This window comes from Mytilus edulis, chromosome 1 (assembly GCF_963676685.1).
Source record: "Mytilus edulis chromosome 1, xbMytEdul2.2, whole genome shotgun sequence".
NCBI classification, from domain to species: domain Eukaryota; kingdom Metazoa; phylum Mollusca; class Bivalvia; order Mytilida; family Mytilidae; genus Mytilus; species Mytilus edulis.
Genome location: NC_092344.1, coordinates 78,555,071 through 78,575,042, shown reverse-complemented (window position 1 = coordinate 78,575,042; position 19,972 = coordinate 78,555,071). Strand labels below are relative to the sequence as shown.

General features: G+C 31.0%; 1 protein-coding gene across 3 annotated transcripts in view; it reads left to right on the top strand.

Moving 5' to 3' along the window:
- The first annotated feature begins 1,729 nt into the window (after positions 1–1,729).
- LOC139491039 (sodium- and chloride-dependent GABA transporter 1-like) overlaps positions 1,730–19,972 on the top strand; it is a 19,037-nt gene continuing 794 nt past the window's right edge. The window contains exons 1-12 of one of the 3 annotated variants that reach the window (XM_071278312.1): positions 1,730–1,977; positions 7,741–7,872; positions 9,950–10,232; positions 10,733–10,865; positions 11,842–11,976; positions 12,331–12,434; positions 13,827–13,951; positions 14,731–14,843; positions 16,633–16,764; positions 18,001–18,103; positions 19,285–19,385; positions 19,656–19,823. In XM_071278312.1, coding sequence (XP_071134413.1) covers positions 1,788–1,977; positions 7,741–7,872; positions 9,950–10,232; positions 10,733–10,865; positions 11,842–11,976; positions 12,331–12,434; positions 13,827–13,951; positions 14,731–14,843; positions 16,633–16,764; positions 18,001–18,103; positions 19,285–19,385; positions 19,656–19,823 — 1,719 coding nt within the window. In that variant the 5' untranslated portion in view covers positions 1,730–1,787. Of the gene's footprint in view, positions 1,978–2,671; positions 2,800–4,705; positions 5,288–7,740; positions 7,873–9,949; positions 10,233–10,732; positions 10,866–11,841; positions 11,977–12,330; positions 12,435–13,826; positions 13,952–14,730; positions 14,844–16,632; positions 16,765–18,000; positions 18,104–19,284; positions 19,386–19,655; positions 19,824–19,972 lie in introns of those variants that run through there. The other 2 variants (XM_071278325.1, XM_071278318.1) reach the window with 2 other exon arrangements.

Sequence of the window (19,972 nt, the reverse complement as noted above, 5' to 3'; positions counted from 1 at the left end):
TTCTGTTTACTGGTCATGCTAGTGTGTCCACTATGAGGCCTGTGTTTTAGCAATTCCGATTCCTATAAAAAATAAAGACACGATAATGTTATGAAAAATGAAATTTATTTGTACTTGCTAAGAAGCAGACTAAAATTTCGACATGACTCTCTTTTCTTCTGTTTCTTTAGCTCATAGTTATGATTTCACATTATCAGAAATTGCACTTATATCAAATTTTAATGGAAGAAATAAAATATTATTTTCAGAAAGCCTCACCTGACAAACATTAAACTCCGTGACAATTTTCTGAATGACAAAATAGCGTACTTTTTTTTTCTCACTTAAACGTAATTTTTTTACTAAAATAGTGAATGAAAAAATAAACTCAATAATAGAATTAATAAAATCGGTATACCTACAGGACACAATCAGTACTGAAACATTACTGAAAAAAATCAGTACTGAAACATTACTGACTAAATCAGTACTGAAACAGTGCTGAAACATACTGACAAAATCAGTACTAAAACATTAATGACAAAATCAGTACTAAAACATTACTGACAAAATCAGTACTAAAACAGTATACTGTCAAAATCAGTTCTGAAACAGTACTGAATTTATAGAATAAGTAAATGTTCCGTTTTTGTATAATAAAAGAGGGACGAAAGATACCAAAGGGACAGTCAAACTCATAAATCTAAAACAAACTGACAACGCCATGGCTAAAAATGTAAAAGATAAACAAACAACAGCACACATGACACGACATAGAAAACTAAGGAATAAACAATACGAACCCCACCAAAAAACTAGGGGTGATCTCAGGTGCTCCGGAAGGGTAAGCAGATCGTTTAATAAACAGTACTGAATTAAAAGAATGTATAACATTACATGTTTTCTGTCTTGCCGAACAATACTGATATGCACGAGGGTAGAAATGTACCAAACAAAAAACGTGGCTAAATTCTTGGTAGTGTAGGTGATCATTTAGATCCACTTTTTCTAAAAGAGGTTAATATGTTTAACTGAAACAAATATATTTTTTTAAGTTCCACAATTAACTCTATTTCATTCCTAAGATGAATTAGCTTCATCAAAAATCACGAAGTATGGTTCAACAAAGATGCAGTAAATTATGTAACTATCATAAAGTGAGCATTTTTTTCAATTAAATTTTGTGTTAGCGTGCCAGATTAAAAACCTGTTGCATGGACATAGGGATTGGATTAGAACATAATTTAAGTAGGCAAATGAAGGCTTCTATAATTGATCGAACCATACACAGCTCTCTCTATATTGCTTTATTGCAAATTGCTGCTTATGCTGGGGAAAGACACAATTTTTTAAAGAAAGTTATAAGTAATATTTTAGAAAAAGTTCCCTTGTGAATGTTTATTCTATACAGTATGTGTTAAAATGTACCGTTAGAATATAGATATTCCATAAATATTTTATACATTGACACGAGTTGGAAATTATGCATCTGCAGGTACAGAAATTACATGGTTTTTAATGATTTGATTATCAAAATTATTTTAAATCTTAATCTGAGGACCTTATTCTCAATACAAAAATATAAGAATTGGACAAATATCGCAAAAATGCATTGACATATACAATCATACGTTTTTATTTTCTGAAACTATTATGGATTGTTAAAAACCTATTGACCTTTTAAAATGATGCGTGTGAAACTAAATTATGGTAATGAATGGTAAAACGATATATAGAGATAATATTTCTTTTTATAAACAAAGAAATTCACATGATATGTTAAATGACTTGATATGAAGTGAAAAGCAATGCAGGAAAAAGATAAATATGAACTAGAACCATTTTCATCAAATAACAAAACTATACAAAAAAAGTGTGAGAATTTCAAACGGACAGGATGGTCCAACAAAAAAGAATTTGTTTTAGCATGTGTAGGATACTGTATAGGATTAGGGAATGTCTGGCGGTTCCCTTACTTGTGTTATAGAAATGGAGGCGGTGCGTATAGATTTTTAATATTTACTTTTTTTTTATACCTAGATAACAATTGGCATTTTATTGAATGAAATTTATATTAATGTTTATGTGTAATTTTGATAGTTTACAAGGACAAATTAGCCCTCAACTAAATGATTTCACCGTAAATAATTAACTATAGGTTCATTTATGAGCTATGAAGAAGCAGATTCAGCAGAAAATGCTATTGTGCTTTATCGCCTTCACGAACGAACTCCCTAAACAGAGTAGATAGACGAACAGTATAATCTCATGTAATATACATATTTCATTAGTTTTTTGAAACAATCTCATATTTCTCATCGCTCCTACTGAAATAAAGAAAGAAGAAAACCGTGATGAAGAATATTCGCAAAACAACTAAATAAAGGCAACAGAAGTATACCACTGTTCAATAGTCATAATTCGATATAGGAAAAACAAATCCATATTACAAACTAAAACCAAGGGAAACACATCACCTACACAGGCAAATTTTGTTCACTTGAAATTTGGCTGTGTACAACAAAAACACTACGGAACATAAGAAACACGACAACAAAATCAAACGTCAACATACATAGTAACTGACTGTAAATACCAAGTGTCATATTTCTGACTTGGCACAGAACATTTTACCGCTACAATTGCAACACTACGTGATAGGAATACAGTACAAATAAACGCAAGGACACTCAACACAGAGCATTTCATAAATACATACTAAAGTGGGGCGCTCATATTCGCCGGGGACAAAATTTCGACGTTTTATGATTTTGAGGAGTACAAGCTTCAAAGGATGGTTAAAATGGAAGAAACATGCCGGTTAATTATATTTTTATAACAAATATGATTATTTTTTAAATTGAGACAAAATTGCGGCACTTACCGAAACACGGACAAAGATTTTAGGTCAATTTCCTGAATGAAAAACACGATTTCAAAGAAGTATTTCTTAGTATTTTTATTTTACTAATTGCCCTTAATTTCAGTTCTCAAAACCTTTGAAATGTCTGCTCCTTATCTTATGTATAATGATATTGATTTGATGAATATTGTTGAAAGCTGCAGTTATTTGGTTTTAAATAGATGTGTAAAAACGGCGAATATATGTCTTCTTGAACAAAACATCAGGAAATTTCAAACACCCATTAATCTAACTTTTCGGGTGATTATTTTCAAACAAACACGTTTACAAGCTTAGGCATATTTTGCATTTGAAGTTATCTTCATATAGAAATATCAGTTTACTTCTAAAACATATAGACCTGAACATAAACTGTAGAAAACATGGAAAGATATGGCGAAAATGAGTACCCCACTCTAGTAATATGGTAATCCATTACGACATTTAAACACCAGAATAACAACTGACACTGAATTTACGACAGCACATTAGAACACCACATACGAAATATAAACTGTGCGTCCAATTAATGGATCATCGTCACCAAAAGTGACGTATTTATGTAATTTTCTAAATATAAAAAAAAAATATTTGTAGACATCTACAAGACTATCAAATTTAGATTAAGTTTGTTAAACTGCAAATCTTTCGCCCCACTTTCATATAAGACCAAATAGTAAACACACATGAGAAAGAAAAAAAAGCATAAAACAAAAACCCTGAAAAACATTACTCAAAAATAAGACAATATGAAATATTTCGAAAATACCGAATTTCAAACCACAAACTAAACAAACCGTTTAATCAATTGAGTTTTATTATAACAGACTTTGTTAACTTGTTTTTCTTAAAAGACATTATAATAAACAAAAACTATAACTAATCCAAAACATTATGATACCTATAACTTTATATGATATTTAAAGATATAAATAAAATTAGGATCTCTAGAGAGCCCGTTTTGATCTGCTCACAGAGATATATGTGCATCTTCAACATCAAGCATAAGCAGATGAAAATCGTCATTAGAGAACAACCATGCAATTCAATATAAAATTGAATGAAGCTTTCGAATGATTATAAAGACTTGTATGTAGATCATATCTTGTTGACATTAAAAGTTTGCTTCTATATATTATAATTTTTAAGATTTTATAACAGGCAAATAGATAGCTCTTATCCTACTTCCACCATCAATAGATCAGACGACATTACATATTCTGATATCTAAAGATCCGCCATCACATTTCTTTAGTAAGCTAAAATTCTGAGACACGTCGTATCGTGATGATGACCTTTAAATGGACGTAGTGTTGATTTCAATCATTTTTCTTCATAACTTTGTTGGGTCCATCTATTAGTATTAGGGGACGCAGGACTATTTTTAAATTCTTCAAAAGTTTTTTTTTAACTTAATATAAAATGGAGTTGGGATGTAGCAATGCAATCACCTCCTTGTCACATACTCCATTGCTATGCGTGTAGGTAACAATAGCACCAATACAATTCTATTTTACAGTCATGTTTTTTTTTACCTGAAGATGAAACTCATAGAACATGGAAAACTATATTTTTTTTATTAAATTCTTGGAGGATTTTTTTTCAAGTGCAAATATTATTGACACTTGACCATATTTATATTTCGGGCTATTATGCAACGCCGTCATTCTAGTAACTGCTGTTCATTATTTTCTAGTTTTTCTGAATTTCACGAAACGAAACACCCTTGTACCCTATGGGGAATGCAACACGGATAATTGCGCGCTTGTTACACGTAGTACGTTTCATATTATAAGTATAATAATTTGGTCGGTATATGGGGTCAAGGCTAAATCTTAATCTTCCATCGTAGACATTTTAAGTAATAGGAACAACTTTTCCACCAAAAGCGTTCAGTTGATTAGATATAAATATGTACTAATTTGAACCCTTGATCTCAGATGTCTTCTATTTATTAGGATTTTTTATGTGTGTAGAAATCTTTTTCAAGAGCAACGTGTTAATTAATACCTGCAGGATCATAGTATCGTTCATAATAATATAATCTTCAGACTTACCTTTCATGACAATAATATACAAAGAGAGGAATTATGATTATGTCAAGTGTCAAGAAAATATAGGATATAATCATTTTCAAACGGTTAATAACCTTCAGTATCTTTACCTCTGAATAATATCTGATATTAAAGCGCATCAGTTAACATCGCTTAGTTTTTGATACTGTCATGGAGACCGAAAAATATAAATTTGAAACAGAAACAATTTCTGACACGAATGAAGATGTAAAGGAGGAAGTGCGGGTTCAATGGGCGAACAAAGCAGAATTTGCTTTATCATGTATCGGATTTTGTATTGGACTAGGAAATGTTTGGAGATTTCCGTACCTATGCTATAAAAATGGAGGGGGTTCGTATATTTAACATTTTTCTTATTCATAGCATGAAAATACTGCAGCTGAATATGCTTTCAGTTGAAGGGCAACAAAAACATTGTAAATAACCTAAGTCAAAACGTTTTAAACAATTCAATTTACGTGAGAGCAACCTGTTGATTTAAGAAAACAGACAAACACGATCTATAAACATGATAAAATAATTTTGAAAACCATTGTATTTACTTTTAAACTTCTTATTGGCCTTGCACAATTGACCCTATAAGTTTGATTTTAAAAAGAGCTTATCTGAAATCATTACAACCCTCTCATCCACCTTGAAAAGTTTTATGTATTTCATCCCTGTATCCCTCTTGTTTCGACACTGTCGAGGAAACACAAGTTATCAATATTGTTCAATGAGATGACATGTACATCGGTTTTGTAGTGGAATGTCAAATTAAACGAGATCAGTTTCAATTCACTCTGCCCGCATATAACCTTGAACCAACTATTGTTGCTTAAATAATTACCTGATGCAAGGTTTATTTTTTAGATGTAATAATTGTTACAGACAAAATATTAACAGTCAGTAAAATTACTAAGTACTTTGTGCAAACTATAGTACTATTACGTAGGAATTTACACTTTAAAAGATAAATCTTAATACTAGTATGCTGAAAATCACTTGTGCGCGTGAGAAAGCGACGACCGAAATGTTTTGATAACACGTAGGCTGACTTACACGTGATATCAATTTGATGTTGTATTTCCAGCACCAAGCTGCATACTACAAAATAATTATTTTTAATTTTTATGATAAATTTATTAAAGATATCAACTTAAAAAAACCATTGAAGTAGGTATTATTTTCTAAGACCAAAGGACGATAGTTTTACAAATAAACAAGTTATCGAATTGCCTTAAACAATGATTCAAAACCCCTTACCGTTTAGAACCCTATAATAGGGCACAGTTTGACATAGATAAACTTTTCAAAAGATAAATAAAAATAACAGACGATCTGACTTCTTCCAAATGTAATTCAAACAATCATTACAGACATCATCCTATATTAACCACCGACTTTAATGATCAAGCAAGGGTAAACAAGGATAAACAAGTTTGTGATAGCTCAAATCTTACCTAACTCAAGACAGTTGTTTAACATTCAAATAGAAGAACAAGTTTGTTTTTAAAAATGGGGCATTTTGTAGCTATGTGATATGTGATTTGCTCATTGTTGAAGGCCGTACAGTGACCTATAGTTGTTAATTTCTGTGTCATTTGGTCTCTTGCGATAGTTGACTAATTGGGAATCATTCCACATCTTCTTTTTTTTATATTAACTCAACTGATCTCTCCTAATTTCAAACAAAACTAACAATACAAAAAATCTAAATTATCGAATTTAATTCTCAGTAAAATTTAAGCTAATAAAAACTACCTGTTTAGACTAAACAGACTAAAACATCGATCTGTATACATATAAATTGATAATTATTTAATGTTTAACCGCAATTGTGTATGCGCCGGTCAAGACACTGCAATAAATGGTTGTGATTTATTTCTTTTTTCATGTTTTGTAATGACGGGGTATTGCTTACTGTACAGTAAATTACAGTAACAAGGTTGAATCAAACGTTTGAAAATCAGGACAACACAAAACAAATCAAAAGTTGCCATCGGAGAATAGTCATGAAGATAAGTGACAACAAGAGAAATGTTTATCCTAATGGTACAAATAAGACAAAGTACAATAGTATTATCGAGTTTTAATAGGGATACCATGTCCTAGATACGCATGATTTTGTTTGGTTCAGTTTAGGCGGAATATATTTCATTTGTATATCAATTTATTTGACTATTTCCAAAAAATCAAAATCGTCTAAATATCTAAGAAGCAGTGTTTCTTTGGGTGTTTATATGAAGTCTTGCCATCAACTGTGATTTATAAAAGTAAAAAATGAAACTCAAAACAAGGGACTGAGCTAGTTCCTATCAAAAATTCGACAGTAATCTTTAATTGTGAAAGAACATAAATATTTCGAAGCATGCACTTAATGACTTTATTTCGTTAGATTTCGTTGGGTGTACAAAAAACGTTTTTAAGTTTTATTACGGAAAAAGGAATTGTCATGACTGACATAAATACTGTTATACCGTATTGTTATTTTGATAAATAGAAGCATGTCTGTTTCATCTATTACGCATATTTTATTTATAAGAATATGTATTTTTGTTTTACATAATACAACAATGCACAATTGTAAGACTAAAGAGATATGGAGAAAATAACTTCATCCGCCAATGCACTTGTATTGCTTTTATTTATCTTGGCAGAAGGTATGAGTTTCTAAATAAAAATCAAAATGCTCAAATCGGATTGTTCTATTAGGTCGCTTCAAAGTTTACTTCTGTTATTTCATACGGCTTTTTCGCACAATGAAATTGATACAAGTACAGATTGAATTTTGTTGTCTTTCAGGGGCATTTCTGATACCATACCTGCTCACTGCACTTTTTGCAGGGCTGCCAATGTACTTTATGGAACTAGCATTGGGACAATGGTTAAGTATTGGTGGACTTAGCGTATGGAAAATAACTCCAATTTTCAAAGGTAATATCCGACACTGACTTTATTTATTTTTCTGATCTATTATCGATGCTAAACAAAAATTTGACTGTGACTTGTTTAACTCATTAATCGACATAAATCGACATGTCAACTTTTTTTTTTGGAGTATTCGCCTTCTTATATTACTCTCGTTGAGCGTTGCGTATGAGTCTATGACATCTAGCTAGCAATGCGTTCATTATATACCGTCTTTGAAATAAATTTAATAACCATAACTTTATAATTATGATAGTATATTGTATGGTAGGGTATCGAATGCAATGGAGGAGTCCATTATTGCCATGTTTTCTGTCAAAGACTGTTATAAAGTTTATAACTTATAGTCTTTTTAATGGATTCAAAACAGGGAATTGATATTCTCGAATTTTATAAAAAAAAAAAAAATAAGGCTTTTCTACCTCAAGAATAGTTTACCTAGCTGCTTTTCGCAAAAAGAGTAAGGAATTTATGGTCCTCAACGCTCGTTCGTACTTTATTTTTCCTTTTTAACTTTTTTTTATTCCAGCGTCACTCATGAGTCTTTTGTAGACGAAACGCGCGTCTGGCACAAATACAAAATTTCATTCCTTGTATCTATGATGAGTTTATTCATTGTCAAATTAAATCAAATGTTTTCAAATTTTGGTTCTTTAAGGGAACATATCTGTTTTAAAATATAATTGTCAACATTCAACCTCCCTTTTTCATATTAGTCCAGTCAAACTAAGATTTAACCTCAAACTAATTGCAACAGAACATGTTTTAGTTCTAATCTATAGCATTATGCCCTTAATATACACAGAAAAAAGTCCTTAAAATCTAACTTGAGGAAAACTCAAAATCAGCATGAAAAATCAGTATGGAAATTAACATTGGAAGGGGAGACAACTTCGCCAAAATGAGTCTTTTTTTTTGGGGTCTTTTTCGGTTGATTTTCTTGAAATTTATGTAAAGTATGATACTTTGACGGGGTTATAAGTTTGGACTTGACTATATTATATAATCGTCTGCTCGTGAAATGTACAAAACCGAAGTGTTATGGGTAGTTTTATTTTTTTGGTGCATTTTTCATTATAGAAATTGCAAATTTGAAGCTTTGTGACCGTTTTGAAAAAATAATGTGAAAATTTGGTATTGTTTAGATCTGTAAATTATATTTTTTAAGCATCTTACTTGTCTAAAGAAACTTTAAACCACTAAAAGAAGAATACATGCTTAATTGTTTTTATTTAATTTGAGATTCTTTACCTTGACATGTTAAAAAATTCAATAAATGGTCAACTAATGAATAACGAAATCTAGATACAGCTTGATAAAAGATATGCAAACACCTTTAGAGATGTTTGTTATACTCTAAAGACCGCTAAAAAATCAAGAATCAATACATTCTGATGGAAAGAAGCGGTAAAGTTATAATTTTGTATCAATTTTCATTGATATTTCTGCAAGAGTTATCTCCCTTTTCAATGCAAATCTTCATAGGAATTCTAAATGGTGATTTTTTCAGTCTTCCTCAAGTAAGATCTTATGGGACTTTTTCCTGTGTATATTTTGGGTATTATGTTAAAGATTAAAACTTAAAAATCTTCTGTTGCAATTACTTTCAGGTCAGGGTCAAATTTATCTTAGATTGACTGGACTATATTATCAGAACAAGTATTGTTCATTTGGTTACAATTTAATGATGAAGATTAACGTTAACTATTTGCGTATCGTTCAGATATAATATATGATGAGTTACTACACAATATACAAACAATATACTGCTGTAACTATTTTTAAGTTATGTTTCTACGAAACTTCTTATTGTGATTTCTGATTGGATATAACAATTTTTGGTTTATATTTTTTTGTCTGTTATTGTTTTATTTTATCATAAATGTTTTCGATATTGTCATCTACATTGAAAGGAAGAAAAGATTGAGGTTTAAACAAAAGTTAAATTCCCGACGGAGTGGTGGCAGAAATCAACATGTTAGTGTGAAACATGCAAGTAAAACTAATATAATTGATAATTGAATTTTTAGAATTATCACGGATAAGTAGTCATTCTAAAACATATGCATTTTAATTCCTGTAGGAGTTGGTTATGCTTCAGCTGTGATGGCCGCCTGGTTGAATTGCTATTATATCGTCATTTTGGCCTGGGCAGTATACTACCTCTTCCGATCTTTTACTTCCATCCTACCTTGGTCTACATGCGATAATGAGTGGAACACTGCAAGTTGTATAGCTAAGTACCAGAAACTTGCTAATTGTACGAACGGAACATCTTGGACAGTAGGGATGAATATGTCTTCCAATATGTCCGAATGTTCAACAAATGGGCTAAATTCCACATCACCTGTAAGAGAATTCTGGGAGTAAGTAATGATTGATAGTATCATATTAAAACACCTTTTAAATTCGGATGTAAACTTAAGGTATAAAAAATATTTCAATTGATTGAGAAAAAAACCCTTAGCATACTCACTGATTGAAATAGTAAACAATGATTGGCATATTCAAGCATTTATGAATGACAACGATTCAAACAATATCACAAATGATGTGTCTGAATATTTTGATAATTGAATTTTTATCTTTGATATTAGCTTATTGACCATCATACAAGTGAGAGGTTTGGCTAGCTATAAATCCAGGTTAAATCCCCCATTTTTTACATCAGAAAATGCCTTTGCCAAGACTTGAATAGGACAGTTATTATCCATTTGTTTTATGTGCACCAGCGTTTCATTTTACCATTTGATTAGCTAGGGACTTTACGTTTTGAATTTTCCTCGGTATTTTTGTTATTTCATTTTTTAACATTTCTGATTGAAATTAAAGATGATTTGTAATGTTTACTTTTTGTATATAATAGACGCCACGTACTGCAGATAAGTTCAGGTGTGGATGAGCCTGGTGACATCAGATGGCAACTTGCTTTGTGCTTGCTACTGATTTGGGTTCTGTGCTATTTCTGTATATGGAAAGGAGTCAAATGGACGGGAAAGGTATTAACATTTGGTATATGTTTGAAAAAAAACACGTGCTAATCTACAGACGATATCAATATATGAAAAGTATATTAAAATGTACATAGATATTTTAAATGGTTTGTTTGCATAAAACTATGAATTGAAATCAAACGTTAAGAACATACTGTATTTCTGGTATATTCAAAAACCTTTTTAACATTCAAGATACACGGATTTAATAATGATAGTGTTATAACTGTTATTTAGAAATAAAACATGATAAGAAGCTATAATATAAATACTCACAAACCAATAAAGAAGAAAACAGAATACTTTAAAAAAACCCAAAGGTAAACCACATAGTTTTTTATATTAATTTTAAAAAGTGTTGGATGGACAATTCTTTATATAAATGATAAAAAACGAATAATCAAAAACAATGTGTCATATAGATAAAAAGGAGATGTGTGGCCTTCTACAAGTAGTAAATAAAATCAAACAAATCAAAACAAAATATCTCTTTACGACAGCATGCAGTTTTCGATTTGATTTGATTTGATTTTTGATGTTTTAACGCCACGTTTAAGAACCGCATTTAGGTTATTTCGTGGCGGTCAGTTTTTATTGGTTGAGGAAGCCGGAGTGCCCGGAAAAAACCACCGAATTTTGATAGGCAAATTGACAATCCTAGTCAATTAAGATTGGAGTCGAGTAAACCCGAACTAGCGGGGTTCGAACTTACAACCACAGTGTTGACTGGCTAGTGATTACAGTAGTTACTGCTTAGACCACTCGGCCGACAAGGCCCCTTGCAGTCTTCGACGAAAGACAAATTGACAAAACGACATAATCTAGAAAAAAAGTTAAACAAGAGTATCAAAGATAGATCACTGCAAATTTAGATCAAACACAGTGATTTATTTTCCCCACTTGACTATTTAATACATTTACATATTTGGTAAATATTTCCCCCAAATGTTTTTCATTGTGTTTATATATATTTTTTTTATAGGTAGTATATTTCACGGCAACATTTCCATATATCCTACTGATAGTTCTACTGATTAGAGGTGTGACATTACCAGGAGCAAGTGAAGGCATCAAGTTCTACCTATTACCTGATATCAACAAATTAAGAGATTCCAAGGTAAACATAAATCTATTTAAATACTAGTAATTTTTAATATTGGATAGATGTATATGAGTCATGGTCAAATGGTATACGTAGCAGAGAACTAGATACAAGAAGATGTGGTATGAGTGCCAATGAGACAACTCTCCATCCAAATCACAATCTACAAAAGAAAACTAATATGTTTTGTTTGAAATCTGTCATACTTGTCTATATATTCTTAAATTTGCTTTAATACTCTCGACCTTCTTTCAATTAGGGTCTCAGCAATTCGTATCTCTGTACAATTTGTAACAGCACCTATCATTTTCGTCGCAAATGAACTTATATAAAGAATTGAGTAATTGCCTAGAGTTTTATTTATTACAGGTATGGATAGATGCAGCAACTCAGATCTTCTTTTCTTACGGATTGGGCTTAGGTTCATTGATAGCCCTTGGTAGCTACAATAAATACAATAATAATGTCTACAGGTATGATGCATACTTATCTATCGTGTTACACATTGGTTAGAATCATGACATACCATGCCGCAGTAAAAGAAACCGTAATAATAAGAAAGTTTAATAAAAAAAGTATAAATCGAAAGGTTATTTACATTTTTCAGAGATATGTGTTTAAGAACTCTATTCTTTTTCAAACTGCTTGCTATAAATGATACCTAGATTAAGGAGTTTAATGTTAGATATTCATTCTGTTTCAAGTGATCCTTATTTGACGTCTTCATTTTCCCTGTAATTCGAGATCTTTCAGTAAAGTTTTATTGGTATAATGTACATATTAAACTGACGGCCATTGTTATATTATAGTTCGTTTCTGTGTGTGTTACATTTTTATGTTGTGTTTTAGTTGTGTCGAAGTTCTCTTATATTTGATGCGTTTCCCTCAGTTTTAGTTTGTAACCCGGAATTTGTATTTTTCTCAATCGATTTATAAATTTCGAACAGCGGTATACTACTGTTTATTTATACAAAATACAATTATTATACACAAAACAAAAGCATGCAACTAATTTTTTACATGCTTCTGACTTGAAACAGGTACATTCCGAATGTAGTTAGATAAATTTCTTTCACTGTTTTCGTCTAAATATGTATTTATTTGCCGCTTGATCATAAACATCACTCCTTCAGCCTCCTGTCAATCAATGACACACATTTCTGAACTTTTGACAACCTTAAAGATCCTACTGAACTTGACATTTAGGATACTAGTACGTCTGCTTCATATCCACTTACAAATATTTCCAACTAACCGTTAAGCAAACAATAGCCAATTTGTCAGTCATATCCTTATATATTTCTTGAAATTCGGATCTCTAACAAGCGAGGTTTGTTTTTCAGTTTTCCAATAGTCAACGTCTCATTTTTAAATAGAAACATACCTTTGTCCTATTGGATATGGCGTTTACATATCTCAATTCACCATTGTGCGGTTTTTTTTTCGTATTATGGGATTTTTTTTATGAACATAGGTACGGTCCTAACCAAAAATCAAATAAAACTATTTCGAGAAAGATCGACTGAAATCAACACAACAAAAAATTACTTTGCACGATTTATATTGTATTGGTTTCACTCACGAGTGACAAGTTTCCGTTGTCTTATATTGTTTCAAAATATCGTCTGATTTCCGATTGTTTCATGACATTTGGACGAAGTCTGGATTTGCTTGGAGGTGATCCATGAATTACAGGAGCTGCTAGCCTGTCAACACATATAGGAAATCGTGCGATCTTTGATTTGGAATGAATTTTAGTCGTGTATATTAAAAATTGATTGATGATTTTGGAACATCGATAACCTAATTGAAATGCAGATATTCGAAAAACATCTCATAGTGTGTATTTATTTCATTTTTTGCAGAGATGCTTGTATGATATCAGTATTGAACAGTTTTACCAGTATGTTTTCTGGATTTGTAATTTTCTCAGTTGTTGGATTTATGGCACATGAACAAAATAAACCAGTATCAGAAGTAGCTGCGTCAGGTATATCTGGTTTAACTTGAGGTTCTACTTATTTACTATATCCTAACGTATCGTAATGAATCATAATTTGCAAATATTTCATGTCGTTTCATCAAACATCTTAGATATTTTCTTGTAAAAAACATATATATATATATATATATCTTAGAGTTTTGAAGAAATGCCAATATTTGTTCACTTCACTGTATTTATTTGACAGGACGATGAACTTCAGATAATGTTTCTGGTAGTATTTACATGTATTCACAAGCCATTCTAGTGCTATCACATTAATGTGTTTGTTAATTATAGATGTCTCTTACCGCACACAAGTTATATAATTATCAAATAGTAGTAAAAACAACGTAGTATTTTTGTCAGCATAGACGAACAAAATCATATTCTCTAACGGTGCTACTTTTTCTATTTTTGAATACTCAGACCAAGAACAGTTGGTTATGTGTGGTATTGTTCAGTTTAAGAAATGGGAGTCAAATATATACAAGACCATGCATATACATGGTAATTTGCTTATACTATCCATAGCAATGAATAACCTTTTATGAAAATTGAAAAACCTTTTTTCAAGACGGGGAATGGGTTTTAAAACTACGTCTGTATTATTGCTGCTGTCTGCTAAAACCAGCCATCTCCATCCACTCAAGTAGGCAGTTGAATAGTGGGGGATGGGTTTAATCAGACTATTATTGCATTTGTCCATAGATAAATGAACAAAATATGTTCCGGTCATAAGTCTGGATACTTGAACTGAATACTTATGTTTGTATAACTTGTTTTAGGTCCTGGTCTAGCGTTTCTAGCTTATCCAAGTGCTGTTATCCAGTTACCGCTATCACCGCTCTGGGCTTTTCTATTTTTCCTGATGATAATAATGCTGGGAATGGATAGTCAGGTATTGACGTTTAATAATTTATGTTTGATGTTACGCGTCTTCTGTTTGGCTGACGTCGTTTTGTTTATCATATCATAGACACAATTTTGTCATTTACGTTTTTTCATGATTTACGCCGGTTTAAAATGGAATTTAGATTTAATTATAAGAAATAACTGTAATATTTTATCAGTCTATTCGAAATAACATTAAAAATGTGGTGCACACTGTTAAATAATCCACTACGTGCGTTATTCAGTGTGAACAACATTTTTTTATGTTATTTCTTCATAGACAGAAAAAATATTAAGGTCATTCCTTAAATAAATTAATTACTTCATCTGTTCCATTTTGTTATTTTAGTGTTGTACTTCAATAATGTTATTACACAAATGTATTTGGATTTATATACATCTGTACAATCTTGCCTATTGATATAAAAAAAGAAGATGTGGTATGATGCCAATGAGACAACTCTCCACAAAAGACCAAATGACACAAAAATTAACAATTATAGGTCACCGTACGGCCTTCAACAATGATCAAAGCCCCATACAATACCCATTTTCACAACACATTCAATCAAATTATTACTAGAATCTGTGTTCCAGTGAATGTCGCTTTCTGTAGGCTAGTAGTTAGCTTTTCTGTGTTGACATAAATATAAATGTTAGTGGTATTTTCTATTTACAAAATTTTAATTACTTGATTTCATCCAGGGTTTTATTCGACACATACGAAAAGCAAAAACGGGAACATAATTTCCTATGATATTCACAGAGATAGTTTGAAAATGGCCGGAAAGAAGACCTTTTAAAACTCTTTAACACTTTAAACACTTACCTTCTCTAATTTTTTTTGAGTGGTTAAGCTTGCTATAAATCAAAGTTTAATCTACTTTTTTTGACATAATAAAATTCCTGTGGAAAGTCAGGAATAGGATAGCTGTTATTATTTGATTTATTTCACTTGACTAGGCGGAGTTTAACCAGTTTGCGTATTTAAAACCAGTCCATAAAAAAACAGTTGTTTCGGGATAAACTCATCAATGAATTGTCCAGTTATTCGTCCCATATCATACCCTCAGTTCATTTTAATATCTAATTAGTGGCACCGATAGGTGATTAGAAAATCAGTTATGATTATAACAGCCATCATCCTCATCACACACATCTCCAAAAAGACCTGTACTTATGCAAAAAAAAAAACGGAGACTCCGCGCGATTAGTTACAATAACATTTCTAATATCTATTCGTTTAATGTGTTTGAGCTTTTGATTTTGCCATTTGCTTTTGGATTTTCCGGTTTGAATTTTCCTCGGAGTTCGATATTTAAAAAAAAAATTATATTAAGGTAACCTGTTGACAGTCATAAATAAAGGCAATAGTAGTAAACCGCTATTCAATATTCATATATCAATTCAACTGAAACGAGTCCGGGTCAGAAATCAAATCCGAGGGAAACACATCAACTATAAGAGGAAAACAACGTGTCGTGATATATGGAATGGCTATTGGAAGACAAATCTTTGAAATGACAGAACTGGTCTAAAATGAAATTTTTAAATATTATATATATGTATGGTTTCTTTTACAATTAAGCAAAGTATCGGATAATTGTACTTCACTTGGGAAACAATGTTTTCAAAATTATTAGTTCCTGTTGGCTTCTATGCTTTATATTAGAAAAACGGACATAGTGAAAATGGAAACAGTAACCAACATGTGTACTCAACCTCTTGAAAATCGCAACATAAAATAATGCAGTATAATTCAGTTAATTTTAAAGAATTTTTCCATTATGTTGTAGTTTTGTACAATGGAAGGATTTTTCACAGCCATTATTGACGAATTTCCACATCATTTCCGTAAACGACGAGAATTATTTATAGGATTTGTTTGCCTCATTTCTTACCTCATTGGACTCTCTATGATATCAGAGGTGAGATTTATATGTATGTCATCAAGGTTTTAAACATATAGATATCTGAAATCATATAACAATCATCAGTATAGTTTATCGATGTTCAAATTTCATATACTCATTTAGAAGACACAAACCAAGATAAAAAAAAACACTCTTCAACGAATCAGATGCGCTCCAATGGAGTGTGGCTGTGTGTTTCGACACAATAAGCATATTCCTAATTCATGAATGCAATACAAGCTATGTAAATAAAGTGTAAGTCAAATTTTAAACTCGGAATATAAATTAGCGTTTAAAACTACATATCAGATGAACGTTCTAAAGAACTGAGACCACAAAAAACATGTCGATGGTCATTTGAAACACAGGCACATCGTATTCATCAGTCAACCAATTTGCCATGTATGCTGTTCTTTTACTGTAGAGATATCATCGGTTAAAAAAATAAAAAGTTACAAGACGACGATCGCTAGCTCAGTAGTCATCACTTCTGTGTTGACATGCATTATATAGTATCGTTATATTTATAAATAAACTGTTTACAAACTTTTTAATTGTTTGAAATACTAAGAATTTTCTACTACAGGAACGGTCCCTTTCCTGTTTTTGACAAAATATTTCCAAAATGTTGGCTCTTAATTTTCTTAAACTGTATAGTTTGTTTGGCTTTAAAACTTTTCTTATTCGAGCGTCACAGATCTATGAGTCTTTTGTACATGAGACAAAAATACAAGCCGCGAACGAGGGTCTTGATTGAGACCTCCTTACCTGTTTTCTTTAATTGTAAACGATCTTTTCTCTATCATTTTTTTCACATATTTATATTTTCTCTCTATTCTAACATCCCATTATTTTCGATTCTTTTTTTTTAAATTTTTTTCTATTCTTTATTTTTTTTATTATTATTGAAGTATTAAACCAATTTTTAAGACGTTTCGACCATTGGCCTTCTTCAGTTTTTTTCCCTATTTAATGGTCTTCTTGGTTAAACTGTTTGTGGCTGAACACTTTAACCAAGAGGACCATTGTATAGAAGACATATGACAAATGACCGAAACGTCTTAAACATTGGTTTAATACTAAAGTAATGTAAAGAATGTTCCCTTGATTGCAATTTTTAATACAAGGCTTTATTTTTTAGCCAATGTTTCCGTAGTATTGTTCCATTATTCTCTATTTCTGTAAACCCTATCCATATTCTCTTGTATATGTATTTTGTTTTTTTACAATCTTTATTCGTCTTTATTCAAGGGAGGGATGTATGTATTTCAACTGTTTGACTACTATTCTGCTAGTGGATTGTGTCTTCTTACGCTGATATTCTTTGAATGTATTGCTGTTGGATGGGGCTATGGTAAGAATTTAACTATTTTATTGCCAATTAATATGTGGAAATCGAGTTGTCCTACCTATATATTGTGCATGGACCATACGGGAATGAAGGTCCTAGTATATTGGAATAAAAACAAACATCTTCTTTTTTATATGATAGACAAGAACAAATAAAAGTAACACAAATCAATAATGCAAACATTGATAAATAATAGTGAACTCTTTTAAAATAACAATAAATGTTTAAGTGATTATGTCAAAATAAGAAAAATGACATTACAAACTTACATGGAGGAAAATATATTCAATATTTTCCTAATAATTCTATACAAAGTTAAAAAAAAAAAAAAAAAAAAAAAAAAAAGGTCAGTGAACAAAATTCTTTGAACAATTTTAACCGAATTTAAGCAAATATACATTATTAAAGTCAGTTTTTAAAATATACTCGTCGATTTTGTTACAATCTTAGTTTTTGTGCCCCACGATAGCAGAGAGGCATTATGTTTTCTGATCTGTGACTCCATCTGTCTGTCCAGCTTTAGGTTAAAGTTTTTGGTCAAGGTAGTTTTTGATGAAGTTGAAATCCAATCAACTTTAAACTTAGTACACATGTTACCCATGATATGATCTTTCTAATTTTAATGCCAAATTAAAGTTTTAACCCCAATTTCACGGTCCACTGAACATAGAAAATGATAGTGCGATGTTCAGGTTAAAGTTTTTGGTCATGGTAGTTTTTGATGAAGTTGAAGTCACATCAACTTGAAACTTAGTACACATGTTCCCTATGATATGATCTTTCTAATTTTAATTCCAAATTAAAGTTTTGACCCCAATTTCATGGTCCACTGAACATGGAAAATGATAGTGTGAGTGGGGTATCCGTGTTCTATGGACACATTCTTGTTCAATACTCATTAGCAGTCATAAGAAACTGCATATGTTCTGATAATATGTGTGAAAAAATTATGTATTTACTCTATTTACTAAGTTTATAAGGTATATATGGAAACATAAATAAGACTGACTTTATCTCTATGAAGTACATATATGTTGTAGAAACAAATATATCAACAAATCTTAAAAAAAAAAACATTTTGAGAACAATTTATTCAAATATATTTGTCAAAGAAAGGTTGCTTTATTATTTGTAGTTTGCTCAATCACACTTATTTATGAGAATATACTTTTTTCATATTTTAGGTGTAAACAGGTTTTTTGAAAACCTAAAAAGTATGTTTGGATACTATCCAAGTGTATTTTTCAAGTTTTCATGGGTTGTATCAACACCTGCTCTCAGTTTGGTAAGTTAGAAAATATATTCCATCGTTTTGTTAAAGCAAATGTATCAGGCTGAATTTCGCAAGTTCATATGTCAGTTTCTTCCTTAAAAGTGAGTAGAAATCATATCTATACTTGTGGGCAACCAAACATTGTGCGTTCTAGATTTATAAAATAAACAATTAATTACTTTACGTAAGAATATAAAATTAACGCATATGAGACCTAAGAACTCAATATCGGGATATTTGTGTTGTCGTATAAATTTGTAGATGTCTTTGGCTTTTTTTCAGGGAATTTTAATCTTTTCATTGGTGAAATTTGAACCTGTAAAATACCTCGAGTATTCCTACCCGTCATGGGCTCATGTTATAGGAGCATTTATGGCTTTGTCATCTGTCTCTTTAATTCCAATATACATGGTGTATAAGTTTGCTACTACTCCAGGAACATTTAAACAGGTACGTGAGTGTATCTTTGGAGTTTTGATTAAAGTTGTGTTTATGGTATATTTGCACAGCAATTTAAGAGGTGTAACATACGTAAGGAATATAATATCATTAGTCGAACAAAAATTTGAAGGTTTACGGCAAAAATAAAAGCAAAAGAC